General features: G+C 52.7%; 1 protein-coding gene across 2 annotated transcripts in view; it reads right to left on the minus strand.

The window, feature by feature from the left end:
• Positions 1–384: 384 nt before the first annotated feature.
• Positions 385–25,464, minus strand: part of ADORA1 (adenosine A1 receptor) — a 28,406-nt gene continuing 3,326 nt past the window's right edge. For both annotated transcript variants that reach the window (XM_054087347.1, XM_054087346.1), the window contains exon 3: positions 385–1,214. In XM_054087347.1, the coding sequence (XP_053943322.1) occupies positions 581–1,214 (634 nt within the window). In that variant the 3' untranslated portion in view covers positions 385–580. The remainder of the gene's footprint in view (positions 1,215–25,464) is intronic.

Below are 25,464 nucleotides of genomic sequence, written 5' to 3' on the forward strand. Positions count from 1 at the left end.
CCAGCTCTCTCAGCCGCTCCTCGTCAGTCTTGTTCTCCAGCCCCCTCACCAGCATCGTTGCTCTTCTCTGGACACGCTCCAGAGCCTCAACATCCTTCTTGTGGTGAGGGGCCCAGAACTGAACACAGTACTCAAGGTGCGGTCTCATCAGTGGACACGCAGGCCAGAGCATGAGGTGCCCCAGCATCAGCGACTCCTACACTACATGGAGCCAAATGTCTCCATCAATGGCAGAGGGACCTCCTGGGTGGTTTTGATCATTTTACTTTATTTGCATGAAGATAAACTGCGCCTTTGTTTGTACAATTTCTCCTTAAATACTTGGCAACCCTTTTAAAAAAAAAAACCGAAAAACAAAAACAAAGAGAAAAAAAAAAACCCAAAGGAAAGGAACAGTGCAGGCTACAATTTCAAAACAGTACAATGCTTGTGAATAAATAACCCCTCCGCGGCAGCTGGGGGACACGGCTGTTCAGGTCGCACAGGGCTGGTGAACCCAGCTCTCCTGGGTCCTCACCAGCCCTTCCCGTGGCAGCAGGACCAGGCTGGGATGGAGGACCCCGCTCTGCTCTCACAGCTCCTAAGGGCCTGGCTCATCTGTGGTGGTGCTGGCGTTTTTGTTGGTTTTGCAGCAGAAGTACTGGTTCCAGATCTGCAGGAAAGCTGTCCGGAACTTCTTGATCCTGAAGGCATAGACAATGGGGTTCATGGCTGAGTTGCCATGGGTGAGGAAGATTGCGATGTAGGTGAGGATGTGCGGCGTCTCACAGGATGGGCAGAACAAGGTGATGCAGTTGAGGACGTGCAGAGGGAGCCAGCTGAGCGCGAAGAGGAAGAGAACCAGCGCTAATGACTTGGCGATCTTCAGCTCCTTCCCATAATACTTCTGGGGGTCGTTGGAGCTGGAGGAGACCTTCTTGTTGAGTTGCTTGCGGATGAGGTTGAAGACTTCCAGGTAGATGAGCAGCATCAGCAACAGAGGAGGCAGAACCCAAACAAAGAAGTTGAAGTACACCATGTACTCCATGCTGATGACAGTCTCAAACTGGCACTTGATGACAAACTCCGAGTGGCTGGCGTTCAGCTCCTGAGTCCTCCTCATCTTGTTCAGATTGTTCCAGCCAAACATAGGAGTGAGTCCCACCAGAAAGGAGACGATCCAACAGCAAGCGATGGCCACTGCTGCCCGCCGGGGTGTCACCACGCTCTTATACCTGTGGAAGAGACAACAGCCACAGGAAAGAATTAGACACAAGCGGGACGCTCTGCCTGAGGGTTAAGACTGCTCCACACAGGGTGGCAGTGCCCATGCTGAGATGACTTGATGCTCCTCACTCCCTTCCCTGGCAGTCAGTAACAACTTGTCCTGATGTGTTAATGGATCGGTTTCTCTGCATGTGCCCTGGGGAACCTCATCCAGTCCCTCACCACCATCCTCGGCCCCAGGGATGGGCAGAGAACTCAGATATGATCCTGGAGGTCTAGGGGTTGATGTCCAGCCAGCAAGTGCATTAGCAATCTGGAGCATGCCAGTCTGTCCCTATGTGTGTGTGTGTGGGGGTTCATGTCACTCTGGCATCCCACCTTACATTTGCACCCCACACCTAGAGCAGCAGATCACCTTTTTCTCCCCCATGCACCCTGTCCCAAACAATTCGCCCTGTGCCAGGGGAGAAAATTGCCAGTAGAAGCATCCCCTGGGACCTGCTGGGCTGCAGGAAGGATCTCCTGGTGCTAATGGTCTTCTGGGGAAGCTTCAGAGCACAGCCGGCTTCGTATGCTGATGTGCTGGGCCAGTTGACAAAAACCTCTTTCCTAATGGGCAGATGCCAAGGGATGGAAGAGGAGGAGAACCGTGCCCTGGGCTCTGCTCCCTCCCTGATACCACTGGGGAGCACATCAGAGCTGGGCTCATCTCTCCAGAGCTCTCCAAGCGGGAAGTGGAACTTACTCAATCGATTTTCTTCCCCCCGGCCCTCAAAGAAGAGCTTCTCCTTGGAGGCTGAGAAGAATCACAGCCCAGTTGTTATTGCTTTCCACCAGAAGGGATTGAACAAAGAATATTTTTCTGACTGTTCACTTTGTTTTTCAGTGATGCCTGTGTTAACCCTGCCATGGGGACCACAGGGAGGTGGCTGGCACACCTGGATCTCCATCCTGATGCTCAGAGGTCCCTGCTGCATGTCTGTAGCCTTTACTGCGGTGGAAAAATGGAGCACTTTGGGGCTTCATAATACAGTCAAGGATCCAATCCCATCCCTACTCCTCCTGGAAGGTCCCTTCTCAAGACCCATCTCATGGGCAAGGTGTCAGGCTGGGACCATGGAGAGGTGAGAAGTGGAGGGGTGGGACATCCATCCCCATGAGTCCAGAGGGTCCAGAGCCACCAGTCTCCAATAGCTTTCCCAAATGAACCCCTCTGACCTAAGAATAGATTCCCAGCATTCCTGAGGCAGCCAGCTCCCATGGGAAGGAGGTGGCAAAGTGGGCTGCTGTTTCCTCCAAGGCTGGAGCTGTAGGGTGATTTATTCCTTGTTGGTAGGAGAGAGGGCAGGAGACCCTGAGAAAGATGTGGGGCAGGGAGAGCCAGGACACAGTGAGGATGAGAAGGGTGGGAGAGCACCAGCGCTGTGAGCAACTGAAGGGAAAGGTGGTGGCGGGGGCATGGGAATGGTGGGTGGCAGAGGGATACCAGAGGCCCCCGGGGGGCTGTGTGCTGGCCCATGCACCCCACATCACCGATAAGAGGTCCCCGGGGAGGGCTGATGTGCCCTTCCAGCTGTGAAACCCCACTCCCACTTCCTTGGGCTTGAGCAATTCAGGGAGGGGGGACCTAGAAATAACAGCACCACCTCCCCTGCCCTAGCTCCTTCCCTCTGCGATCCCTGCAAGCCAAGGTTGAGTCCCACCTCCCCATTCCCAGCGGATTTTAGGGACTTCACTGAATGTGCTGCAGCCCTGGGTGCTCCCTGCCCTGCAGAGATGTGCAACAGTGATCACCGGAGCTGCTGAGCAGCAGCCGCATCCCCGCAGTCCCCGAACGCCCTCCCAGGCTTGCAGCCGGCATGGGGCATGAAACTGCTCCCAGAGCACCCACCCCTTCTCCCTCTGGATTTTGGGGAGCACATTGGGCAGAGTGAGCACTGACACCCTGTAGTTAACCATGAACCAGGGATGGATCAGAAGACACCGTGTTCACTCCTGCAGCCAAGCAGAGGGCATGGGGACCAGCTGCAGGGGACCAGCCCAGACGGCCCTGGCCCCCCACAGCTCCAGAATGCTGTGTGTTGTTGCCGATGGCTATCAGAACAGCTGTGGAGGTCGCACAGACCTGGCTGCACACAAGCCTGCATAGTCCACAGCGTATAACACAAACATAGCAAAGCAACTGCCCCACGCGCTGCTGGCTGCTTCTCCACCTCCTCACTTCAGCACACGGCAGTCCCACCTCCTCACTGCACATCTGTCCTCCTCGCTGCACATCCATCCCTCCCGAATATACATCCACCCCTTGTTAATGCACATCCATCCCTCCTCACTGCACATCCATCCCTTGTTCATGCACATCCATCCCTCCTCACTGCACATCCATCCCTTGTTCATGCACATCCATCTCTCCTCTTCATGCACATCCATCCCTTGTTCGTGCACATCCATCCTTTGTTAATGCACATCCATCTCTCCTCTTCACTGCACATCCATTCCTCTCTGTCTCACACGGATGTCTCTCCCCCTCTGCACATCCATCCATCCGTCCTCCTTGCCACAAATCCATCTCTCTACCATGGCCTGCATCCATCCCTCCTTGCTGCACATCCATCTCCACCACCTCAGTGCACATCCCTTGCCTGACACCCACTACGGTTCAAGCATGAGGTCCTGGCTTTCCGTGCTCCTCGCTTCTCTTTGCACCATGAGGTTTAAGCATGGTTCCACAGAAGCAGCCAGCAGCTAAGAGCAAATCTCATCCTTGCATCCTCCTGCACGTGTGCGCCATGGCCACAGGAACCCAAAAATATACAGAAATCAGCAACATTTGGAGCCAAGGCTGTTGCTCCCTTTGCTTCTTCAAGCAACAATGTGAGGGCAGAGGCAGCTTTCCTGCAGGGAAACGTCCTCCCAGGGGCTCCCATGAACCTCACAGGGAGGATGGCAAAAGCCATAAAATGACTTTGAGTTCCCCCTCCCTCCACCCCACAGGGTCTGGCCGTGCAGCTCTCATGGGGCTCAGCTGCTCTGAAGGCTGCAAGCCTTACTTAAATGAGGGAGATCCCACCTAAGGCCCAACTCCACGGCACAAGGTACTTGGTGGGGAGCAGTTAGCAGAGGGGTCAGGGCCAAACTTTGCTGTCCCCATGTTTCTGCCTTGGTTCTGCAATAAAGAACAAGCCCTAGATACCTCATTTTGCAGTAATGTGATAGGGATGGAGCTTGGGACAAGTCTGGGAGGCAGAAGCACTGGAAAATGATGGTAATGGCTCACAGTTAATAAATAATCTCATTATTATCATCAGCATCAGAATAATTGCTATCATCATTGCAATTTTATTACTGCTATTATTATTATTAACAGCTGAGACTAAACCATTCATGATAATAGTCGCTGCCATCATCCTACACTCTGGGTTTGTTTTCTTTGTCTGTGGGGTTTTGAGCCTGACCATAATTGCTAGATTTTCCTCCTGCCCTCCCTCACTGGCAGGTTTTGCCCCATCCCTTCCCCGCAGAGATGGGCAGGGCCTCAAGTTCTCCTGGACACCCTGCCAAAGCTGGGAGAAAGGAGCCTACAGGGAGCACAGCACTCACCCAGTCTCATTGATGTCCTGATGAAATGGAATGAGCAGGAGCTTTGGTTTGGTGTGGAACAAAAATGGCTTTGAGGGTTTGGAAAAACAATGTGAAAAGGCAAAATATCAATTATTGGCAGAGTGCTGTTTGCATCCCCAGAGGAAGCACAGGAAGGGATGGTTGGAGGCAGAGGCAGACAAATTGTCCCTGAGGGCTGCACAGAGCTAACCAGGAGACACGGAATGGGCTCCTCAAGGGAGAGATGCTGCCTCATGGTGGGATGCTCCATGAAGTGTTGCAGTCAAAGACCCATGGGCAGAGGACAGAGTCACTGGTAGAGATGCTGAGACCCCTTTTCTCCAGGATGTCATGAAATGCTTCCTGATCCTCTACTGTGGGGACTCTACCCACCCTCCTTTCCCTTCACTCAGTATTCCTGGATGAGATTCAACTTCTTCTGCCACATCTTGAGGCCAATCTTTTGTACCCTGCTGCAGCCAAGTGAGCCCGGCTCACGTGAAGATCTGATCTTCAGGTGTCTGGCACTGGCTGGGCAAAGCACCCGTGGCCATCTAAGATATCAGGAGATATCTGAAAACAAATGGAGAGCAGCGTATTCATTGCATTTCTATTGATTCAACTTTTATCTTGGGGTCCGTCCCCCAAGAGAGATAAGGGTTCGTTTCCCAGATCTCCACCCCACAGGTCAATCAAAATCTAACACTCACAAAATCATCCTCTTAGTTTGGTTGAAAAAGCTTCACAGTTTCCAGGTTAGGTGTGAATAAAATTTTTTTGGTTGTGAGGATTTCTGCGAATATCCATTTTGCCCAGCAAATACTTGTGGTTCTCCAGCCAGCCAAAACCATAGAATCATGGAGTCATTAAGTTTGGTAAAGACCTCTAAGCTCATCCAGTCCAGCTGTCTGCCCAAGTGCTCACCAAACCATGTCCCCAAGTGTCACAGTCACAAGGTTTTTGAACCCCTCCAGGGATGGAGACTCCACCACTGCCCTGGGCAGCCTCCACCAGGGCTTTACCACTCTGTCAGTAAAGAAATTTTTCCCATTATCCAATCTAAACCTCCCCTGGTGCAACTTGAGGCCATTTCTTCTCAACACATCCTTTGTTAATTGGGAGCAGAGCCCAGCACCCACTTAGCTCCAACCTCCTTTCCAGGAGCTGCAGAGAGCGATGAGGTCTCCCCTCAGCCTCCTCGTCTCCAGGCTAAACAGCCCCAGGGCCCTCAGCTGCCTCTCATAACCCTTATTCTCCAGCCCCTTCCCCAGTTCTGTTCCCTTCTCTGGATGTGCTCCAGACCCTCAATGTCCTTCTTGGAGTGAGGGGCCCAAACTGAACCAAGGATTTGAGGTGCAGCCTCACCAGCGCTGAGTGCAGGGGGCTGATATTTTCTCTGCTCCTTGGACACACCATGGCTGATCGAAGCCAGGATGCAGCTTCACTGGCCCTTGCTCTGGTAAGGTTTATTGCAGTGCAGTTCCTGGGGAATTAATTCTCTAATGAAGGCAGGCCATCGCTAACGAAATGAAGCCGGAGCCAATGTGGTAGGAGGAAAGGAGGCCAAGCTGACATGAAGCTCATCTGTGTTACGAATGCAGCAAGGAAAAGCAGCCAGAGCATGTCCTGATCTAATTGACGATCTCTAGACAGAAGTGCTTTGATCTCAGAGGGGTTTGGTTTCTGCTCTCTTTTCCTGGATGTATCTTTGCTTTGTATCTTTCGGTGTCCTGGAGACCGCTGGGTGGGAAAACTCAGATGTTGGTGTTCAAAACTGCTGAGAAATGCAAAGTGACATCCAGGTCTCAGGAGGGCAATCTTGGCTCAGCGCAGGGCTGGGGTGAGAAGGTCCCTGCGCACCCACACAAGGTGGGAAGTGCTGCAGAACAGACACTACATGAGAGAGGCACCCTGATTCACGACTCCTTTGTCACCTCTAACCCCAGACATGAAAAGTTTATTTCTTCTTCAGTCTGTTGCTTTGGCCCTTTTCCTCCTCCCCTTCAGATCTCTTTCAGGCTTCATTTAGGTAAAACTCTAAGTTAAAAATCTTGAAGGTTATCAAGGATTTGAAGGTGTATTCCAGTGTCTGCGAAGGTCCGTCAGCATTGGCATAAATGTCTGTTAGCACCCTTGCATCATTTTGAGTGCATCTCCTCTTTGTTCACGTCCCTTCTACTGGGAGCTTTGTAGCTCTTCAGGGTTAAACATCAGTGCTCAGCCCTTCACATTCCTGACAACACCCACCCAGTAACTGCAGCAAGCCAATGGTAGCCAAGGGTCCACATGGTGGTCTATAAACATGGCTGGAACTGTTGGATGGTATTTCACACCCTCCTGCATCATCCCAGGAACTCTCACAGCCAGGAAGGAGTTGGCAGGTGGGAATGACTCAACCATGGAGGTGATGTGAGAAAACATCTCCTGGGCAGAGGGGTGCCAACACTGTTTCTACACGTTGCTTTCATAGTCATGTCACTTCTGGATTTCCACCTTGGTTTGTGATAGCTACTGGGTGCATGGCCATGTGAATGGTGGCTTTGGGAGGGACAGACATCAACCAACATCAGCCAAAGATGGCAGCTGGATAGAGATCTCCAAGACTGCCCGCTCCTACAAATGCTTGAAAGGGAGGAGATCTGTCCTATCAGCATCTCCTCTGGGATGCATGGGAGATCGCATGATCTCAAAGTCTCGGCCCCATTGCTTGTCACATGCCAGCTGGCATCTAAAGACTTATATGACCGGTCCAAAGGCCATGGAGATTCTTCCAGGTGAGCAAGAAGTATGACCTTCTGCAGCAGGGACATTGATGCGGGTTGGTGATGGAGATCTTGTCCTGTACAAAACCAGCCCAGCAGCCTCTATCAATGTGGGGTTTCCATCCTGACACTGATGTCCTACCATTGAGACACTTCCCAGTGCTTCAAAGGGATGGGAAGGAACAAGGTGCTCTGTGCACTGTTCCCTCCCAGCACCTCTGCAAGAAATTGGAGCTGTAGGAGAAACCTGAGGAGCACCAGTAGGACACTGGGATAAGGGGGGACAGGGGGGCAGAGGGAGAAGACAGGTTGGGTGGCTGCAGCAGGGCCATTCCCACTGCCTGGCAGTGTACCTGTGTCTGTTTGCTCAGGGTGAGCAAGAGCTCGTCTGGAGGGGACAATCACAAAAGGACAACATTGGGTTTTCCACAGGTCACACTTCTGGCCATGCTACACATGGGTTTCCCAATGCGAACAGAGTCCTTTCACCCTGTGGATGGGGCTGGATCTCAAATCTCCACCCAGAACTGCCCCTGCACCCTTTAAGCAGACAGAGCCCAGGTCAGAAGTGCCCTGCTCCCATCACCACCGCCTGTCCCAGTCTGGAGCATGGACTGGGACAGCACAGGGGGACATGGGAGCACGTGCTGCAAGAAGAGGTGGCAGCAGAACGTCGAAAGCTGGCAGTCTGAAAGGGGTAGATCTGTTCCTGGAGTGGATGTCCCTGGTGGGTGACGGGTCTCCCTGCTAGGCTGTTGTGAGGCCCCTTGTGTGCAGTGACTGTGGTTTTGGAGGTCTCTGTTGCCACCGCTGCTGGGACCACCCTACTGAGAGCTAGAGAAGGATTTTCTCACTACGGTGTCCTTTCTGCTTAGCATCAGCTCTAAGCCCACCCTTCTAAACCCTATAGCTCAGCCCACACACGGTGACCTGGAGTTACAGCAACTCAGCACTCAGGGTCAGCACTCCCAGCAGAGAGAGGAACTGGGCATGACCAACCCTCTTCTTTGAGGTCTACTGCTCCCAAAACACCTTCAGTCTCCTCCATGGCAGCGAGAGGAGACAGCGTCATACCATGAGGCTGCTTGATGCAAAGCTGGTCCAAAGCCACCATGAGAGAGGCTGAATGCATGTACATGCACGTACAGATCCACAAGTGCACAGGGGTGTGTGCACCTCACTGAAGTTCCTCCTGGTCCACTCTGTGTCCAGGGGTTGTTTTGACCATCCTAAAGTGGGAGGTCTCTGTGTGGGAATTATCCTGAAAATCACAAGCAGCAGTGGCCAGGTGAAGCAGTTGGCAAGTCCATCAAACCTTTTGAACGGCTTTTAATAGCATCATTCTTTGATGCATCAAGGTGAGGGTGATTATGAGGCATATGAGAACAAATCCATCCTGCCAAAATCAGCTGGTGCCCACATGAGGTACTGTGTCCCCAGGGCTTTGGTGAGTGCTTTGCTGAGCAGTGGATGAAGTTGAAAAGGGAGGTTATGAGCTTTGAGCTCTGTCAGGGATGGTTGTGGAAGGACTTGGAGTGTCTCCAGCCCTTCTGGACCCCGCACAGGGTCTGGGGAGATCCTCCTGCCTTAGTGTGGGTTGAGCCTGCCCTGTCACATCTCCTGGGACCCTGGAAACAGCCCTGAGATCTCTGAGGACTGCAGAGGGATGTGGGCACATCTGAAAAGAGCTCTAGGGACACAAACATCCCTACAAAATGTAGGGGAAATATTATAGAAAAAGGGTTTATGGGCTAAAATGCTTGGAAATAGGGAGCACTGCTTCCACAGGGCAGCCAGGCTGTGCCAGGGTATCTTCATCCTGGACTGGCAGTGCAAAACGTGAGAGTCCATGAGGGATATCTGTCCAGCAGATGGCTGCAAATGTGGGAAGAGCCATCCTCCCCAGGCTTCACCAACCCACAGCCTGGACCCAGGGGCCAGATATATCCCCCCACCTTTGTAGCTCTGCAGATGCCATCAGCCCTGGTGGGATCAAGGCTCAGCCCATCTTGACCTTGGCATCTCCTGTGGGGCAGCATCACTCACAGCCTCATGAGGCTGACTGAGGGCTTGTTTCCCTGCTCCCCAATACTCCGCTTTCCCTCTCACCATCCCCCATTAGTTTTTGAGTCTAAACCTGCCATATTTCAGGTTCCAGCTAGAGGATTGAGTTAAATCTTTGCCTGCTGAGCCAAAGAGTCTTATCATGTGTCTGGTCCCCGGGATGTTTGAAGCAGTGACATTATAACAGCCTGGAAGGGTTCATTGCCAAGCAGTCACACATCCCTCTTGGAGCTGCTCCTGGCCTCCATGGAGAAGTAGCTGCTGTCTGCATCTCTGCAGCCTGCTTCATTTGGGATGTCTGTGCTGCTGGAGTCCCTGGGCTCTGGTGATGAATCACAACCCATCTTTGGGAACAAACCCCAGGCTTCCGGGAACTGCAGAGCTCTTTCAGGTCACTTCCCCAGTTGTCCTCATCTCAGAGGCGGGATGTGAGTAACCTCCACGGTGACTCCAGCATGGACCAGTTCCGACAGCTTCCCCTTGGGCCTCCCTGCGGCTCTCACTGAAACGGGATGCTGTGAGGAGAAGGGGGAGCACAGGAGGGCTGGAGATTGCAAGAGAGGAGGATGGAAAGCATTGAGATCTTGCACGCATCCTTTCCCTTCACGCTCTGCCCTGGGTGTGGAGGAGACACTGCTGTGTCCAAAGAAGGCAAAGGGGCACGTGCCGTCTGCAGCTGCTCAATGAGAAAGGGATTTTTTTCTCACATCCTTCAAGCAGCATCCCTCACCCCAGCAGCAAACATAAATCCTTTGGGGACTTAAAGTTAATCTCGTTTCCAAACTGGGCTTGGTTTATAGCCCATCGCTGGATCCTGGCATGTTCGAGTGCTCTGTCAGTGTGTGAGCAGCAATGCTCAGCAAGGACCACTCATCCAAATGTGAGTGGACGGGGGCTAAGCAGAGGGCTGGGGACGCCCAGGGCACCCGATGCCTGATGGAAATGATAATTTAATTTGTAACTGTCTGGGAATGCTGCCCTCTAACCCCAGGCAGTTCCCTCAGACCTCAAAGGTAGTCGTGAGACTGTGGGCAGCACTGAGTGCATCCAAGGGAGCTGAGTGCCTGCACCGCGGTAGCTGCACTCTGGATGTGTCACCCTCCTGCTGCCGTGTGACAGTGCTGAGGGTGCACCCAGTGTTCCTGCTCAATGGGGCACAAGTCGCACTGAGCCATAGATTTAGGAGTTGGAACAGATGACCTTTACGATCCCTTCCAATCCAAATCATTCTATGATTTTATGATTTGCACCCAGGCAGCTCCAAGGCTCCCTCCCACCTCCACCATGGGTGGTCACAGCCCTCCAGGATTTTCCTGGATCGCAGGCTTCTCCCCCCAGGACCCTGAGGTAGGTGGGAGGGAGACGATTTAACACCATTGGCAGCAGCTGCAAAATCATGAAACAAGCTGCAGAATCTCAGAGCTGAGGGAAAAAAATGTGAAGTTCTTGTCTTTTGGCTGTTGGTTTCAGGCAGCAGCAGTTTTGAGCATTGCTCTGCAATGCAAAGCATGAGAAGCACTGCTTTAAAAGAGAAAAAGAAACAGAAGCTGAGATTCTTTTATAGAAGCAGGACTTTGGAAATTAGGGCACGTGGAGAGGAACAGTCTATTCCCTAAGAAATGGAGGTGGAATTCCAGGAGCTGGATACATTGGTGATGAACAGCATGATGGGCACGATGGGCTTGGTTCTCAGCGTTACCCCCAAGCAATGGATTTATTGGACATTTTTAGTGTCTAGAGAGTTTTGTTCTCAAAAAGAGAAATGCGAGTGTGAACATAGGATCACAGAATCACAGAATGGTTTGGGTTGGAAGGGACCTCAAAGCCCATCCCTTTGCACCCCCCTGTCATGGGCAGGGACACCTCCCACTGGATCAGGGGCTCCAAGCCCCATCCAACCTGGCCTGGAATACCTCCAGGGATGGGGCAGCCACCACTGCTCTGTGCAACCTGGGCCAGGGCCTCCCCACCCTCATCCTGAAGAATTTCTTCCTAAGATCTAGTCTAAACATCCTGGAGAGTCGTACGGGTGCGAGTCTCAGAGCTAGTCCTGCACATCCCCATCACACGGCTGAGCCCTTGCTACGCTGGGAGCAACCCCACCTCCAGCAGAAAAGTTTATGAAGGGAAAGAAGGTTGCAGGAGGAGCAACGCTCTCCGGACAATGTGCTGGATGCGGTTCTTGCCCAGCGTCTTGTTGGGGAGGTCAGTGTGCGTGGCCAGGAGTCTCAAGTCATCTGTCCTGGCCACTTCCAAGGCTCTCGCGCATCAGCCCTGCCCCTGCCATGGGAGCTGATTGCCCATGCCTGGCTCAGGCACTGATCCTGCGTGTCTCTGCGTGTCACTATGTATTTAGAGAAGTCAGGGTGGTGCAACCATGTACTACAAAGGAGAAGGGATAAAAGGCAGCTTTGGCTGTCTTCACTGTAAGTCCAGGACTGTGCTGGATAAAAGCGGTGTTTTTTCAATTACTATTTGTGTTGTACTTGATTTTTTTTCCATGCATTGCATATTTTTGTTCTTTATGCAAAAGAACCTCTTTGAAATGAGGACTTGGAAAGTCAATGCCCAAAATGGAAAAGGGAGGGGGAAAGAAGGGAGGACAAAGAAAGAAGGCAGCTCTAAAAACCACTTAAAATGCCAAATCTGTCCCATGTGGGCTCTCTGAGAAGTTGAAATGAGACGGCAGATTGAAAATGCCTGGTGTGATCGGGTTGTGAGAGCCTTTATGGCTCATACCCCATCCCACAAACCCCTGTGGCTTGCAGAAAGCTGGCCTCGCTAGGAGGAAGGTGCCAGCTAAGGAAGCACCTGGTATCATCTGTAGAGCACCAGGGCAGGCTGCCCAGCATCACCATCCTTCCCTGCACGTCACAACCACGCTCCGCGAATGCTGCTAAATCAAAGGTCAAATTGGTACCCAGAGAAGATCTCCAACCAGGTGAGCCTGAAAAGCACTGAGAGCCACTCAAAGGCAGGAGAAGATTGGAGATCCCAACTAGAAGAGAAATAAGAGGGCTCTCGAGACCTGCTGGGGCATTTCATCCGGATTCAACAGGACATCAAGCTCTGCTCCCTGGATAAATGGGAGGCAGGAAACTGGAGATAGCATCTCTCATGAAGAGGCATTAACCCAACCACTACGCAGCGCTGAGGTGGGTCTTTATCTCATCAGTGCAGAAGGAGGCTACAGAAAGAGAGACAACCTAAATTGCAGATGGAACAAGAGATTAGTATCGGCTAGCTTTTAATTTCTTGGGTTTTTACACCTCTGCTTGCTAACCTGAATCCTGATTTTGCAGTCAACAACTGAACCACTCAGTTTCTTAGGCTACAACTTGTTATTGCTGTCCAGGATCCTCACAGCACAATTTGTCGCTGCAAAGGGAACATTCCCCCTCTTGCACTTAGCCCAGTTCAGAAGATTAGTACGTTCAAGACTGAAAAATTGGCTGGAAGCTCACAAAATGAGAGAGGTTGTTTTCTCTGGCTAATGTCTAAATGAAAATTAGGAGGGCAGATGAGATCTACTGTTTCTAAACCTCAGAGGACACAGTAACCCAAAACAACCAGTTCAGCATCTTCTGTCCAATGCATATTTCTCCTGATTAAAAGATCAATTTCAAATGCAAAAAGCAGTTAGATTACTTTAATTTTGGGGTTTTTTTTGGTAATGAGTTGGCTATATGTATGTTCAATTAAGGAGAATCACTTTGGAGGTGCCATTTTGTGTTATGGTAGACTTCCAGCTTCTGTCCAAGCAGAACTTGTCATAGAATCAGAGTAGCACAGAATGGTTTGGGTTGGATTAGACCTCAAAGCCCATCCAGTTACAACTCCCAGCCATGGGCAGGGACACCTCCCACCAGATCGGGTTGCTCCAAGCCCCACCCAGCCTGGCTTTGAACACCTCCAGGGATGGAGCAGCCACCACTGCTCTGGGCAACCTGGGCCAGAGGGAGGAAACTATTTCTTCCTAAGATCTCATCTCAATCTCCCCTTTTTCAGCTCAAAACCGTTCCTCCTCATCCTCTCCCTGCACTCCCTGACCAAGAGCCCCTCCCCAGCTTTCCTGGAGCCCCTTTCAGCACTGGAAGCTGCTCTAAGGTCTCCGTGGAGCCTTCTGGTCTCCAGGCTGAACAACCCCGGCTCTCTCAGCCATAAAGCTTGAGCAAACCTGTGTTATTCAGCCCTCCAGAGCATCATAAAAAAAGAAGAAACAAGGATCAAAGTTACACATGTCAAGCCATTAAGTTATTCACATTGGGATGGACCTGTCCAGTGCAGATCTATATATCTTGATGAGCCAAACAAAATGCCAAATTGAAAGTGAAGGCTCTGGTTAACACCACAATCAAATGTTCCCTCACTGCAGAGAATTGATTTCACCAAGAAAACAAATAAAAAGTGCAGGTGCAAAGCAAACCTGAAGTTTATTATTAAAACTCTGTTTCCTCTTTGGGATTTAAGAGATTATGTATTCCCATGGAGGAAAAATGATTGACCTTGCTGCTCAAAAGGAAGCAGCTCAATATTTCCATCAGGGTGATGGAGAGGAAGAGCTGAGACCCAAGATCAGGAATCACAGCAAAATGCGTCAGTTGGGTATAAATTACACCCTGTGCATCATCTTAATGACTGGGGCAATTAAATCCAGGCAAGGAGCAATGGGCAAACATAGCCGGGATCTGTCCAGGCAGCCTGGATGGCTCAGGGCATGGAGATGAAGGACGGATGGGCCAGGCAAGGTCAAGTTCTCCCTAGGCACCAAGACTTTGCCAGTCTCTGTGAAGCCTGTGAAGGACTCGGCACCTTCTTTCTGTGGTGTGCAAGAGACACACAGTGCTGCAAGAGACCTTAGAGCAGCCTCCAGTACTGAAAGGGGCTTCAAGAAAGGGAGGGAGCCCCTTTCCTGGGGAGGGACTTTTGATCAGGGAGTGAAGGGACAGGACAACGGGGGAATGGTTTTCAGCTGAAAGAGGGGAGATTGAGATGAGATCTTGTGAGGGTGGGGAGGCCCTGGCCCAGGTTGCCCAGAGCAGTGGTGGCTGCCCCATCCCTGGAGGGGTTCCAGGCCAGGTTGGATGGGCCTTGGAGCCCCTGATCCAGTGGGAGGTGTCCCTGCCCATGACAGGGGAGTGGAACTGGATGGGCTTTGAGGTTTTTTTCCAACACAAACCATTCCATGGTTCTAAGAAGGTCCTCATGGTGCTGGAGATGGGTTTGTTTAGTGGTGGCTGGTTTGGGGACACTCAGCGCAGGGAACAGCCTTGTGGAGAAGGGCCACCTGCATTGCCGATACTGCAGGCATCATGGGAGTGGGTGTAAGAGTAAGACAGGGGTGGCTGCTACTATCACAGCACCTTGAGCTCCCTCTGAACCAACAGATCCCTCGGAGCCCACAAAGCCCCCGTGTCCCAGCAGTGCTGAACGTTGGGAATGTTCTCTCTTAAAATAAACCCCTCTCACCTGCACCCGTGTGGGCGTCCGTCTGGCTCTGTGCAGGCTTTGCCACATCCATCTGGATGCAGACTGCGGTCTAAGCTCTCTCCCAGTCTCAACCACTCATTGCCGCAGGCAAACAGAGCCATCCACACGGAGCAAAATGAGTGTTTCATTTTCACGTATTACAAGGTTTAAATCCCTGAGCGTTGTTACCAGTGCAAAGAAGAAAGAGAAATAATTCAGTCTGTAAGACTGTGCTAATTATGGGTCTGTCTGAGACAGCATTTCTCAGCATCGGCCTCTCGGTGCATTTAGAGAGTTTGTAGCATCATTCCCTCTGTGAACAGATGGGGAAACTGAGTCTCAGAGGGGAGCTATGACATGCCAAGTGAAGCAAGATGAACTGAATTGAATGAGAAAGCATCCCCGGTGCCAGGAGCTGGCAATTCCCTTATTTGAAGGAGGCCAAGAAAAATCATCCCGGTCTCTGGATGCAGAGAGAGAAATGGCCCAGAGAAGGCAGATAGACAGCCATGCCAGTGCTGTCCCAGCTTTCTGTGCTCTGGTTCTTCTTTGAGAGGCAACGGAAAGGTGTTATTGTCACCCCGGCATGGTCCAGGACTGGGGCTGTCACCTCCCTGCCTCTGTGTCCCTGAGGTCCTGTTCGAGCATCTCTGATACCCCGGGGTCTGCACACACAAGCACTGCAGTCTCAAGGATGGCATGGATGGAGGCTGGTGAGGAAGACAGGGGAACAGGACCGGGGAACAAATTCCCTATCATAGAATAGCAGATTCTATGATTTTATGAAATCCCCTTTCCTCCTCCAGCTCCTGTTTGGGAGCAGAGAATTTTGTTCTTAACAAAAATCCACCAAACCAACCGAGACTTCAGTGGCTGCTGGCAGTGCTCCCTGAGGGCAAAGCCCAGGCAGGGAGGGATGGGGGCAAGGATGGAAAAGGCAGTGAGAGATGGGGCAAGGGTGTAACGGGGAGCTTCTGGGTCTCACGAGCCTTGGGGCAGTGAAGGGCAAACGCAGACACTACAAAACTTCCCAGTGGTTGATCCTGCCCCGTGTCCCCCAACATGGTCCTTCCTCCCCTGTTTGCCACCCATCACCCATCTGGTCCTTAGCCCATCGGCGATTGCTGCCTGTGCTCTACGGGAAGGAGGATTCCAGCACCTTGGGGTTATTTTACATTCTCTTGCTGATGGCATCACCCAGGTCTGCCCGCTCAGCCGCTCTCTGGTCGGCAAGGTGGCTACGTGCCCGCAGGCAGGCGGCAGCGGGGCTGGGTGCTGGCAGAGCAGGGGTGCTCAGCTCATTGCTATTCTGCAGGGCACCCTGCTGGCTGTGGGGCTTTTCTGTGGTCGCCTTGGAGAGTATCAATTGCTCTTTCTTGCAACTGAGCATCTTGGGCAAGAGCATGTGCCTGCCCCAGCAGCTGGGCAGCTGTGCTGCCAGCAAAGACATCTCCCCGCCAGGAGCCCGGGCAGCCTCTGGAATGACTGCTTTCCCGTTTCATGAGCTTGAAAGTTTGGGCCACCTTGGATGAGAAGTCTCCCAGAAGGATCAGCTGCCTGGGACCGTTGCTCCCAGCCCATCAGCAGCGAGCACAAGGAGTTCTCTCTCAGCTCCTGCGTCCACCTTTGCTGCGTCGCTTCAAAAAAATATTAATTTATCTCCAGTGTAAACCAATACAATTCATGTTGGCTCAGCTGTGCTGGCTGTCATTTCCCCAGGCTCTGAGATGGTGCTGTTGTCCCCAAGGGCACAAGCCTCTCAAGCTGTCCCACCTCTCCCGGGAGTCTCTCACCTACATGGTCTGCTCCATGCTCCATGTCCTGCTGTGGTCTGCAGGGACCACAACCCCCATGTTCTGTGTCTGGGCTTCCCTCACACCCTTCCTGGTAGGACCCTGCAGGGCTTTTCCCCTGTCCTTCCTCCAGCCAGAGGTTTTCTTCCAGTCCGTCCATTTCTTTCCACTCTGAAATGGCTCCTATGTGTGTCACAAAGAAACTCATCTCCCAGGTTGATTCACCGTGGTGCCTCCTGCATCTTTTATCCTTTTATTCCATCGTTCTTTGGTTGCAGCGACTTTTCTATTCCTCCACTGTCTCCATGCTGAAATGCAGACCTGCCAAGGCGCTGGTTTGCTGAATTCAGACCTCCCTTGCATCCCTCACATTCACTTTGATCAGTCCCACCAAACCCCCCTCCATGTTGAGGCTTGTGCTGTGAATCCTTGGGATCAGGATCCTTCCCACTGTCAGGCTGGTGCTGAGCACAGCCATTTGGATGCAGTAAGTCCATGACCTCCATCCCCAGGCCTTTGCCTTGAAGACCCAAGGACATGCAAGGTCCCAGGCCACTCGGCCAGGTGGCTGTTGGGACCTTTCAGAGCCCATCCCTGTGTCCAATGGTCCCTTGTGTTTGGATACAAGATGTTTTCAGATGTCCTTGACAGGAGATCTTTCTGGGTCTAACCTCACTGACTGCCAGCTGCAGCTGTGGGTCTGGGGATCCCTCCAGATCAGACTTTGAAAACAGAGTCTGTTGGGCTGTCTCCATCCAAGCTCAAGACCAAAATCCTCTTCCTGGTCAACAAAGTCAAACCGGCACTTTCAAGACCCACTTAAGCTCATCCTTACACCAGCAACGGGCTAGAGAAACCCCGCTGTGATGTGCCTCGGGGTGTAAAGGAGCTGAGAGTGACTCGGCTGTTGGTGGCCACATGGCACACGTCTGACCAGAGCAAGATGGATGGTATGAGCCAAAGGCCAGGCAATGACGTGGAGACCAGCCTGCGGCCCAAGAGCCGGCTCAGTGGCAGAGGAGTGCCTGAGTCTGCCTGAACCCAGTCTGACTTTGTGAGTCACTTATTTCTGCTCTGTTGCCTGCTTTGGCTGGCGTGGAGTGGAGGTGGGAATCGTTTCTGCAATGACCAGGTGATGACAACACCTCCTGTTGATGGAGTCACATTCTTCCATCTTAGGGGTGGGGAAAGACCCAAGGCCCCCCGTCGAAGGGCTCCTGCACGCCCTGAGCCAGCTCCAGCACTGGATGGCTGTGGTGATAGCACACACCATGGTGAGCTGGTCCTGACTCACTCCTGACGTGCTGCCTGCAGGGCCAGGCTGGGCTGGTGGGGACAGGCAGGCTGAATCACCAGATTTTGCTTCAGCAAAACCTCCTCCTGTAGGGTGTTTCACTTGTCCTCTTGCCAGCAGCTGCATCAGGACCTTAGAAAGCACTTGGACACTAAGCCTCAATGTTCTTCACCATTGCCTCCACCAACTTAGCACTCTTGGAAGCACACCAGTCACTTCAGAATAGGGAAAGGCATCTCCAAAGTGCTCAGTAGTGCTGTTGGAAATGTGGCAGAGGCCCTCTGAGTGTTCCCAGGTGTTTTCATGGGCTCTGCTGCTCAGTCACAGGTGTTATGGACTATTGTACCATGCACACCGGACCATCACTCACCTGCAGTGAGGAATCTCACCTTACTCACTCCAGAAACTTTGCTGTCCATCCCACCATGTCCAGGTGACCCTGGTAGTTGGTGCTCCTCATCTTTTGCTCAACAGGGATCTTATGGTCAGTATACATGGCTATGGGATAAAGAAATGCAAGCTGGCTGCTCTGCCATCTGCTCTCTTTGTAGAGCAGGTCCTCTTGGATTGATGGTGTCCAATGCACCTGAACCACTGCTATGGAGTTTGCAGAGCTTTGCTGGGTTCCATTCATGCATCTCAGCCTGGAGACGAGAAGGCTCCGGCTAGACCTTAGGTCAGCATCCCAGTACTGAAAGGGGCACCAGGAAAGCTGGGGAGGGTCTCTTGATCAGGGATTGAAGAGAGAGGATGAGGGGGAATGTTTTTCAGCTGAAAGAGGGGAGATTGAGATGATCTTTTAGGAAGAAATTTTCTCCTGTGGGGGTGGGGAGGCCCTGGCCCAGGTTGCCCAGAGCAGTGGTGGCTGCCCCATCCCTGGAGGTGTTCAAGGCCAGGTTGGATGGGGCTTGGAGCCCCTGATCCAGCGGGAGGTGTCCCTCCCATGGCAGGGAGGGTGGAACTGGATGGGCAACGAGGTCCCTTCCAACCCAAACCATTCTGTGATTCTATGACTCTACGATTGTGAGGTTGTTCTGCGATTCTGTGATTTGATGACCTCCACCTGGTTTGATGTATCTGTTCCCTGCGGTACGAATTGATGGGCAGGACCTCCTCGTCAATGGCATCGTTCCTACACACGAGTCTCACCCTCTTTTGATTGTCTCAGTGGATGCAGATGTCATTTTTAATCAGGACTGGTTGCTGGCCAGAGTGACTTTAAGCATTCTTCACTCCAGGCTCTGCAGATTGGGGAACTGCAGCCCAGAAGGACCATTTGGCCTCCTGGATAATCCCATTGAGTTACCCCTTGAATAATCCCTTGAGTTACCTAATAATCTCATTGAGTTACCCCTGCACACATCACCATGGCATGGGCTGGGATCGTGGAGGAGCCGGGCTGCCAGGTGCCCTGGGCACAGTCGTGACATGAGAACTGAACTGAAAAGCCAGGTTGTCCCGGTATAGCTCAGCTTCCACACCTGCTGAGCCCCAACCTCCATCCCTGCCTGGTGGGGTCACTGTGGGGGAGCCACAGTGCTGCTCTGTGCCTCAGTTTCCCTGTCTGTAAATGTGCTATTTCCCTTGCTGGAAACATGCCTTCAAATTTATTGCTGATGCATAGTCAAGGGTCAATGCTTTAACTGGAAAATCTGTAGAAACGGGGGGGAAAAAAACCCAAACCAAAACAATGAAAATATTCCCAGAATACCCTTTTGGGGTGTAGTGGGTAAAGACCAGCAAGAAGATGCTGGTTCTTATTCACCTCCCTGCAGCAAAACGCAGGCAGGCATAAGCTCTGCCAAGGGGACAGATGTTGACTTGCAGATAACGGGGTCAGGGGAAAAAGATGCCCTGGGCAGATTACCCAGCACGGGGACCACGTCTCACTCTGCTCAGAGATACAGAGAAGGGCTGGGGTGACACAGGGTGCTGCTGCTGCCCAAGAAGCCCTTCCGGGCTCCCTGGAGGCCATGCATCTCCACTCACCCTTTTAATCCAGAAAATTTAGGAAAAACCCCAAATATCAGTGAGTCTGGAGCATCCCCGCACACACTCTTCTCCCCTTCTCCCTGTGCTACCAAGAACAGAGCATCCCACTGTCAGACTTCTGCTGCATCCCAAGGTGGGGGACACCCGCAAACCCCAGCCTCTTCCCTAGGAGCCCAGAAGCTGGGAACACTGCTTACAGCCCAAGTCGCTTCCTTCTGGCTGGCACGGCAGAGTCTGTAGCTTTTTCAAGTGACCTGATTTTGCGTCTGTCAGCAAACGTCTCGTGGTGCTGCGGCAGCAGCTGTGTGTGCTCCCGCTGAGCCTAATCCAGACGTCCCCTCACCAAGGGAAGAGCCCTCGTGGCTTTGATCTCTGACCTAGCGTGCTCTTGGCTGATAATTACTCCGTAGATCAGAGTCATGCTGAAAACCGGCTCACCTGGGTATTTACCAGGATCTCAAGACCAACATAACCTGTTGGTAAATCCCTTTCCATCTCCCAGGCTCTGAGTATTTTGGTGATACCATAGTTCAGCTCTTGGTCCTGGACTGGCACAGCTCATCCTTGCAGAGCTTGGTGTGAAATGCCCCGTTTCAGCCCCCACAGGCTGAGCTGATGCAGAGTCCTGGAAACTGCAGCCTGGAAACAGCCCGAAGTCTCCAGTAAACCTCTCCGAGCTGTGATTTCTGCCTTTTATTCTCCATCCTCGGTTCAGATCTGCCTGTTCCTCAGGAATGATTGTCTCCATAGATCACCCTTGTTGCTAATAATATACTGCTAGAGGGCAACCAGAGGGCAACAAAGGAAGAAACAGAAGAGGTGGCTCCAAAAACCTGCCAGCCCCTAAAATTTCTCCAGTTTAAGAAAAATGGGAGCATATTCCTTGGAAATGCACAGGGCCAGGGCCTGTAAGGACTGATGGCATCTTTTCATTGACCATAGAAAGAAACCTAGATGAACTCCCGGGCAAGTGAGACCCCTGAAGCTCTCCAAACTCATGCTCCTGCTTCTGACTCTTGGAAATATTTCCTCTGAATTCAAAAACAAGCCTTGGAAGAGCCAGAGTTTGGTTTATTCCCTTGCCTGGCTGGGCGGGATCACTCTCTGCTGCCATCGCTTATCATCTACTGTTTTGGCCAGGCTGGCCAGACACATCTCCAGTCACCCAGCCCTCCCAGGGAACACGTGAAACCCATCACCTCGCTGACAGATTGCCCGCAGATGTGGCACACATTTCCTTTTCTTAATTTCATAGAATCATCATAGAATGACCAGGTTGGAAAGGACCCAGTGGATCATCGAGTCCAACCAATCCTAACACTCCTTAAACCATGTCCCGAACAAATTCATCCACCCGTTCCTTAAACACCTCCAGGGAAGGCGACTCGACCACCTCCCTGGGCAGCTGTTCCAGTGCCCCATGACTCTTACTGTGAAGAATTTTTTTCTGATATCCAACCTGAACCTCCCCTGGCGGAGCTTCAGGCCATTCCCCCTTGTCCTGTCCCCTGTCACTTGGGAGAAGAGCCCAGCTCCCTCCTCTCCACAACCTCCTTTCAGGCAGTTGTAGAGAGTAATAAGGTCTCCCCTCAGCCTCCTCCTCTCCAGGCTAAACAACCCCAGATCCCTCGGCCGCTCATTCCATTTCATCCTATTGCTCCCATTGCTCTGAGTTGAAAACCTTGTGGCATCTGGAAAAATTGCTCCTGAGGTTGGAGATCTCCCCATTTCACTGGGTACAGTCCCTGGGGAACCAGCTCTGGGGCCTCTGTGCATCCCAGCCTGGATCAAAACCTCCCCACCTCCATCCTGGGCACATCTGCTGGATCTCAGAGCTCAAGTGTCTGGGGAAGTTCCCTTGCACTTAGCGTGAGGAGTGCTGGAAAGATTTGGGCCAAAGCAGGGTCTCATCCCAATGTCCTCCTCAGCCCCCATCCCATGAGGGTGAGTGCCCATCGCTCTCCTGCCAAGACCCTCCATGAACTCTCGCTGGAGGAAAGGGGGAAAACCATCTCGGACGTGTGCCCTGCTCCACGACCCAGCTGGCTGAGGGTGACAAGACTTCCTAGGCTTCCCCGTGACCCAGCCCCAGCTGGCCCCACGCCTGTGGCTCTTGGCAGGCCTGGAGAGAAGGGGAAAGAGCGCTGCAATCCTAGCAGGAGTTGGAGCTCAGGCAGGAGCCTGAAAAACAGTGAGGTCAAGGGGGAAAAGCTGACAGGACAATAGAAGAGCTTGCAGGCTACCTGTAATTCTTCCTCACCCCCTGCCTTGCATGCACTGCAGTCCGCGGCCAAGGGATGCTTCTGCTGTCCCGGAGCTGTTTTACCTCCTAAAGCTCAGGACAGGGCACTTCTGAATCAGCAGAGAGCACCAGTGGTGTCCGCAGACCCTGCTTTACCTCTCTCCTGCTGCACCCCAGCCTCCTGTCCCCCCATTTCCTAGCAATTTCCAGCCTGGTTTGGTCTAATTTCTGCAACCTCACACATGTTTTTGAAACCTTCAGCACTACAAACGGCAGCTGGCCGTGGTGGGGTGCTCTCAGGGATGCTGCAGGGTGGGAAGGGCAAGGCTGGCAAGGGGCACTGTAATGTCAGGGCGCAGGCACAGAGGATGGGGGGTCCCTGTCACGCAGGGAGAGACTCCACGTACAAGGGCTCTTGCTACCAACAGTGTTGTCCAGGTTTTCTCTTCCTGACATATTTCACAGCATTTGAAGAAAGACTCGGTGGTCCAAGACAAGCAGGTAGGACCCCCCAAGGAAACCCCAAGATGGGACCAGGCTGCATCCAGCCAGGCAACCTCCCTGGCCAAAGGGCTGTGGTTCAGTGTCTCTTAAGGAAACCAGCTCCTCCCACCATGGAAAAGGCTCCAAAAAGCCTAATGCAGCATCTCAGAGCAGAGCCAGCACACACACACCCCCCAGTCAGCCTTGAAGCAGAGACTGGCACCAAAGGAGCTGTATCTCCCACCAGACAACATTGCAGCACCGTCCCCTCCAGCATCCTGCCATCAACCTGCACTGCGGGGATGCTGAGGGGCCAGTTCCTGCCGGACACCCCCCAGCCGGCTGCTTCCCTTCCCTTTGAACTTGTTTCATCTTTCCTGACCACGGCTGTGAGAGGGAAGTTTGGGCTGGGCTGGGCGACCCTGCTGTGTCTGTCCTGGGGACAACAGGACGAGGGTCCTGCTTTGGCGCCGCTTGGGGAGGAAGGATGTGAGAGGAGAGATGTGTGCTTTTCTGCCAGCATGAAGGCAGCAAACCTATTTTAGGTGACTTCCAGCTGTTTACAGTGGTTCCTGTGGAGGCTGGGAAGTGTGGTACCCTCTGCTTCAGTCTGCTCAGCCCGAACAATCTTCTTGCATCTCTCCTTGCTGGGGGAGGCGGTATCCTTCAGACCCCGAGAGCCATGAGGAATGGGGTTTGGGACAGGGAGAGGGTTCGGTAGGACATCCTGGCCCCCTGACCATACTGGATGTGCACTGTGTTTACCTCCAAGAGCAGAAGGAAGGAGGTGGTGACTCAAAGCTGTGCAAGACTACTCTCCATTCCCCAAAATCTACCTCCACCTTGCACAGGTGGCCCATAATCATGGAATCAAAGAATCATAGGACAGTTTGGGTTGGAAGGGACCTTAAATATCATCCAATTCCAACCCCCTGTGCTGGGCAGAGACACCTCCCACTGGATCAGACTGCCCAAGGCCGATCCAAGCTGGCCTTGAACACCTCCAGGGAAGGGGCATCCATAACTTCCCCGGGCAACCTGGGCCAGTGCCTCACCACCCTCGTCATGAAGAATTTCCTCCTTATGTCTAGTCTAAATCTGCTCCTCTGTGGCTGTGTCAATGTGGCCATGGGAGCAAGCAGAATGCCTGAGCTGGAGCATCGGATGCCAACGTGGGCATCTCCCACTGCCATCCTGAGGTACCTCATGCTGCCCGCAAGTACCCACCCCGGAGGCTGCAAAGCTCCCAATCTGCCCCATGGTTTGTTCTCCAGCTGGGCAGCAGACGGGTCCATGTGGTCACTGAAAGAAGGAGCAAATCTTTAGGCTGTTCCCGCAGGCTCACAGCCCCCAGGGCCAGGGTGTATGTGGGCAGCCAGCTGCTGGACCATCGTGTTCCCCCTCCATGCCAAGCTGCACTTCCAGTCCCCGCTCCGTCTAATTAAATAGAAAGCCTGGGAAGTGGTGACTTTGCTTTTTCTTCAGATAACTCTTCCCAGCCAACAGCCTTGTTGTCTTCCCTGACAACTGGCCTGTACCCCTTCAGGAACCCTGAAATGCAAGTGGTGCCTCACTGGAGTCCCTGGAGTGGAGACAGCATTTGCAGGGTGACCGGCACAAGGATGGAGCAGGGATGTGCACGGCATCTCTCCTTGCTGCTCCTGGTCCCTGTCAGCTCCCTCTAGGTAACGCGTTTCCCCACTATCCCCTCTCCTCAAAACTCAGCAGAGCCAGAGCTGCCTGTGAGCCGATAGGGGGGACAGGGATGTGGGGGACCTCTGCACCACTACAGCCCCCAAGACCCCCTCGGCCATGCCAGGCCATGTGTCGGTCACACTGGCAAGCACCTGCCCTGTGCCAGACTTTTCTGTGGACCTTCTTTGGCACAGAAGTAAGCTGTGGCGTGTATGCTGCCCACTGTCCCCTCTGAGCCTAATGCTGGAAGGGATGTCCCTGCTCCACGTCCTGGCTGCTCTATGGCTGAAGGAAAGATTCCCCCTGTGTTGTTCCCCACTTGCCTGCAAATCTCCATGGGATGCTATCGCTGCCCAGGACTGGATGGACCCCCAGGGATGTTAGCAGCTGAGGGACCTGGGGTTGTTTAGCCTGGAGAAGAGGAGGCTGAGGGGAGACCTCATCACTCTCTGCAGCTCCTGGAAAGGACGTTGTAGAGAGGTGAGTGTTGGTCTCTTCTCCCAAGCAGCAGGTGATGGGATAAGAGGGAATGGCCTGAAGTAGCACCAGGGCAGGTTCAGATTGGACATTAGGAAAAACTTCTTCACAGAAGGGGTTCTCAGGCACCGGCAGAGGCTGCCCAGGGAGGTGGTGGAGTCCCCATCCCTGGAGGGGCTTAAAAGATGGGTGGATGAGGTGCTCAGGGATCTGGTTTAGTAGTGGACACATATGGTTGGACTCAATGATCTCAAAGATCTTTTCCAACCTAGGGATTCTACGATTCTATGAACACCATCAAGCCATGAGTCGAGCTGTCAGCCCTGTAAAAATGTTTTCAGCACCATCTTTTAGCATCTACTGATAAGCTGGGAGAAACTTGAGGCA

This window comes from Cuculus canorus, chromosome 24 (assembly GCF_017976375.1).
Source record: "Cuculus canorus isolate bCucCan1 chromosome 24, bCucCan1.pri, whole genome shotgun sequence".
Lineage (NCBI taxonomy): Eukaryota > Metazoa > Chordata > Aves > Cuculiformes > Cuculidae > Cuculus > Cuculus canorus.